At 35.6% G+C, this 5,376-nt stretch overlaps 1 protein-coding gene across 1 annotated transcript; it reads left to right on the top strand.

The window, feature by feature from the left end:
* The first annotated feature begins 444 nt into the window (after window positions 1-444).
* On the top strand, window positions 445-4,384 carry LOC107637787 (uncharacterized). Its single transcript, XM_088483167.1, has 4 exons — window positions 445-675; window positions 1,057-1,103; window positions 1,212-1,527; window positions 4,313-4,384. Exons 1-4 carry the CDS (start codon window positions 445-447, stop codon window positions 4,382-4,384), a joined length of 666 nt encoding a protein of 221 aa, XP_088339293.1.
* Window positions 4,385-5,376: the final 992 nt, after the last annotated feature.

Raw genomic sequence — 5,376 nt, 5'->3', positions numbered from 1 at the left:
TTGCCAAGCCCGAAGGAGAAAGATAGTCCGCAAAGGGAGAGTGAGGGACGGTGAAGAGAAGCTGCGCCAACCCCGCAACGCCACTGCGTCGTCGCCTCTGTTGAGCGGTCGCCATCATCGTGCGAGAAAGGAGAAGGATCCGTCGAGGGGTCGCTGAGCCGCTGCAGTCGCCGTCGCGTGCATTTTTGTCACAGAAGCTTCCATTTCTGTCACTTTCATGTTGCGGAGAGAAAGAACAACGCATGAGCCAGGGGCCAGGGAAAGGGAGCCACCGCCATTGCATCCTGGCTATGCCGCCGTTCAATCCCATCGCCATCCATAAAGTCGCAAGGAGCATTTGTCGTTGTTGATTGATGGTGCCAGCCTCGTTGTCGCGTCTGTAAGGAGAAAAGGTCATGTGGAGAATGGAGAGCTGCTGTGTGCCGCCGTTATTTCACCGTGGCCATGGAGAGGAACGTGAATGGAAAAGGAAACAGGGCAGCTGCTACTTGGGATTTGAGGAAAACGGCTCTGTTCTGCCTTGCCTCTAGGTTCTGCAAGTTGCCAGAGTCCTCAGCCACCGGGAACCAGCACTGGAGCTGCCCAAAATCACTACTACTGCTCTCATGGGAGCTGGTATTGGAACCACTGATGGAGCTGCTGTGTTTAGTGATTTTCACGAGTTGTGACATCGAGGTAGGGAATATTTTATTAAATTATATATTTTAAACTTTGAATGCCTAAAAAGTTTACTGGATTGTTGCGAATAGTTGAATGCTTCATATGTAATGGATTTTGGTTGTAGATTAAATGTGTGACTGGTTGTGCCTCTTCTTGATTTTACGATAGTAAGGTAGAACATGTTGATATGTGTATGCTGTAGTCTGCAAGAGTGTGTTGAGAAGATACATGTCTAATGTTGTTCTGATTTTGATTTGGAAACTGGTTTTCTGAAAATGAAAAATTCCTATAGCTGTTTAGATGCTCTCTTTACTAACTTTGTTTCTTATATTTTGATTCACAGTTTAAGATAGCCCTTTTTTCTACGTTTCATTTTCTACAGGATTGAAATTGTAGATAAATGCTTTTGCCATGACACAATGGAACAGATTGTTGATTCTTTGGTGTGCAGTGAGCTTTACATCTTCCATTGAATTTAAGTACCTCCAACACAACTTTATCTTAGAATTTCATTTATTCTGCTGCTAAAATGTCTTTGGTGTTGCTCTTAGTTGTAGTCTCTTATCTCACAAGTCACCAGGAAGCCCCAAATCGTCACTCACCATCGTCGCACCATCATCATCGCTGCATTCTTCCCGGCGCCGCTGCCTCCTTCTTCCCGGCATCACTGAGTCTCTCCACGGCGTCGCTGCTTCTCCCCTCTCCGAGGCTTCACCGCTTCTCCACGGTGTCCTTGCTTCTCCCTTGTTCAGTTTCTACCTCGCTGCTTCTGCTTCACTATCTTGGCTGATTGTGGATTGTGCTTCGCTGCTGCTGCTTTGCTGCTGCTGCTTCGCTGCATTGGCCGTTTGTGGGTTGTCATCTGTGGTAAGTGGTCTTCTTCTCTGATTTCTGTTGCTTAGTTAGGGATTGATTGGCTGTTGGGTATTTTTGTTGGCTGTGGAAAGTGGTGATGTTTGTGAACATGAGCAAGATGAGTGTTGAATGTTGATTGAGTTTCTGTTCTGGTTTGAATTTGGACTGTGTACTTGTGAAATGAACTTGGGGCTTAGGTTAGTCTGTTATTTAAGGTAGCAAAACTTTTATTTTGGTCATGGGTTCTGTTCTGAAACTTAATCAGAACTAAATTTTATATAAAAGACCTTCAATTGTTTTTGATTTTTTCTTAGGGATATGAAGTTAGCAAAACTCATCATGAATGCCTAATCTTCTGCCACATTTAGCATTCCCTGTAGCAAATTTATTTCCATCTAAAACTATAATATATCAGTATCTGTATATGAAGATTATAAGATTAGATAGAAATATAGCAGGGGCTAATTCCACTTTATTTTTTATTTAGACCACAAGAAGAAATAAAATTAATTATATGTATGTGCTGCCTAAATTACCCAACATATGCTAAAGAGTAACTGAATGTTTCAATGAATCCTCTAGAAGAATGGTTATCTAAATAACAATAATAACAACAACAAGAAGCACAATTTTAAAACAGTGTTTAGTTCTACAATAACAATTATGATAGATTAGGCAACAAGTCTAAAGTGTTAACATAAAGAAAATAATATCAATGACTTGGCATGCATTCAATCAAAAGATCAACAATTTAATTCAAAACACAGGAAAGAAATTTGTCAACCATGTCATTAGTGAGAATTAATAATCCCTTTTACTTTGCATTTAATAAAAAAGGTTATCAGTGCTGGCACCAGCAAGCACAAGCACTTTCTTGATTACTATGTTGATTAACACTAACCCTGACTAATGGATTCAGCTAAAAAATATTCTAAAAATATTGAATAAAAAAGTTAAGATATTTTTTTAATTATTTTATTGCATTGACTATTTTGTGCATTGTTCAAAAACTGTTTTGAGGCTTTATTTGGCTAATTAGATAGAAAGGGAAATTTGTATTTGGCCGTTTGTGCATTGTTCAAATTTGTATTGTTCAAAAATTGTTTGTGCATTGTTCATTAATTTGAGTTCTAGTTAGCAAAACTCATCATTGTACTAATTGTTTTAGATTTTTTCTTGGGGAAAGAGTGTAGTAGATGAAACATATGATGATGCTGTCTATTTGAAGATGAACACGTTTTGTTAGTGCATTGTGTTCTGGATTTCTGTGTTGCTAAACTTGATTGATTTCCTTACATTATATTTCTGTGTGGTTTCATTAGTATTATTCTACCTAGAAAAAGAAAATAGGGATTTAAAAGGATGTGGCAATATGCATGATAATATGTAGTAAAGGACTAAAGGGATTTTTCTTTCTGTTTTTTTTTATTGCTTAAAAGGGGGATTTAGTAATAGTTTCCTTCTTTCTATTGTGCTTAACTGCTTATCCATTTTTCTAAAAACTGGTTTTAAAAGTGAATTTTTTGTTAAAAAATCTGGTTATGAATTACTTATATTTTTATTCTTTGTTGCTATTTTAGTTTGTCTCTTTAAAACCAGAAAAAGAGATAATAGTGAAGAAAATTTACTGATTAATTGATTGCCTAAGCTTCTTTGCATAATTTGTTAGATACAAATTGTTAGTCTCATGATTAGTTGAGATGTTCTCTTTTGTATATGTGTGCAGTGGTTGACTTCTAGAAATTCTTTAGATGCAATAAGCTCTTGATTGAAAAAATCATTTATAGTTAGTCTAAAACATATGTCCATGTCTTTTATTTTAGTTGACATAGTACTGTTTTATCCTTGTTAATGGCTGATTTCATGCCTTATTTTGATTGAGCAATGATGATGATGGCCTTATTATGCTAATTTTTATATTGCTGCTGATTGCCATTTTCGCTTGCTGCCGTTTGATTTTAGTGCTGATTAGTGCTGATTTGATTCTAGTGAGTTCATATGGGTTGATTTTGCTGTTTGTTTAAATTCAGAAATGTCCTATTTACTGCCAGAATGTTGCCGAAATTTCTAAAAATTTGTGTTAATTGAATTCCAATTTGTGAATTGAATTTGGTAATTTGTTACTTTAGTTTTGTTTCATGACCAAATTCAACTCAATAGGTTACTTTAATTTGTTCTTTTTTTTTCAATTAAATATCTTATAAATTAAATCAATAAGAGGGATGGTATATAATTAGTATCTTTGTATAGAGACAATAGTGAAGAAAACACCTCCTTCTTTCCCTTTCTCCTCTTTTCTTCTTCTTCCATTTTTGCCTTCCCCTGTCTTCAGAAATAGAACAAAAATGCCACTGTTCCCCTGTTTCTGTGCTCATCCTCCACCGTGTGCCACCAGTAGCCGCCTCTGGGTCGACACTGCTCTGCCTCCATTCTCCCTCCTCTTGCCATTTTCTGTTTCTGCTTCTTCTGCAAGTTCTCAATTTATTTCCCTATTTACATTTTCTTAGTTTAATTAGTTTGTTCAGTTTTTGTTAAATTAGTCAGTTTAGTTATGCATGCTTAGTGGATTTTAGGTGGTTAGGAAGTTATATATGATTTGTAGTGGATTTAGGTTGAACTTTTTGGTTGCTGCTGATGCCTGGAATGAACGGTTTCAAATTGTAGAGTGCTATTTTATCCTTGTTAATGGCTGATTTCATGTCTTGTTTTGGTTGAGCAATGATGATGATGGCCTTATTATGCTAATTTAAGTAGACATTATTAGTAGTTTTATATTTGATTTTTTTTCTTTTTTTAGAGGAAAACTATGTTGGAGGGGAAATCGAACTTCATTAAGGTCAAACTTTTAAGAGCAAATGTTACAGAGTAAAAGTCATGAACTTATGGATCGGACATGATGATAAATCTATTTGCTACTTAGCTAGTTCAACTCTTCTTTGTTATTTTGCAACATTAGATGATATAGTGCGAGGTTGTCATGATAGTATATATATTGTGGTATTTTGAATGTGATTGTAGATCTTACAACAATTTTTATAAGTCAAATTTGATGGAAAATGTTCAATTATTTTTCTTTAGTGACTTTATTCAAATAGTTTAGATTATTTATTGACTCTAAATAATTAAAAAAAATGAAATTAATTTGATTCACGAGAAAACTACTATTGGAAATAAAAAATTATATAGTACAAAAAACCGTTGTCAAAAGTTACAAAGGACAACAGTGTTAAAACCGTTGCCAAAAAATGACACCAATGGTAACGTTTTTAAACCATTGTCTTAGACAACTATAAAATGGCAACGGTTCAAAAACCGTTACCAAAAAACGGTACCAATGGTAATGCTTTATAACCGTTGCTGTTGTGGATAACAAAACTACCACAGTTTAAAACCGTTGCCTATTCATGTACGGTTTTAAACCGTTGTATCATGAAAAAGAACGGTTTAAAACCGTTGCATTTCGAGTAACGGTTTGAAACCGTTGTTTAAAATTTTGTTTCAAAACCGTTGCCTATACCAATAACTTTGGCAACGGTTTTTTGGTTACCGTTGCCTTAGGTAAAAAACCGTTGCCTTTGAGCATTGGCAACGGCCGCATATACCACAGGTCAAAAACCGTTAACAAAGCGTTGCCTAAAGTTTAGGGAACGGTTTTTCAACCTATGGCAACGGTTTTTGACCGTTGCGAAAAGCCTTGTTTGTTGTAGTGTTCCTTTTTTTTTATATTTCTCTTTTACTTTCAGATGCTTTAATGCTTGTATTAGTTATGTTGCCTAATTGGCTTATGAACTCCATGTTAGAATTGATTTCTTTATTTAATATAATTTGAGGTATTTCAGAATTATGATTGCTTTCTTTTAT

Source organism: Arachis ipaensis, chromosome B4, assembly GCF_059453495.1.
Source record: "Arachis ipaensis isolate K30076 ecotype BB chromosome B4, ASM5945349v1, whole genome shotgun sequence".
In the NCBI taxonomy this organism is placed as follows: Eukaryota; Viridiplantae; Streptophyta; class Magnoliopsida; order Fabales; family Fabaceae; genus Arachis; species Arachis ipaensis.
Note: the sequence above shows the minus strand (reverse complement) of the source record. Positions and strands in the feature narration are given on the sequence as shown.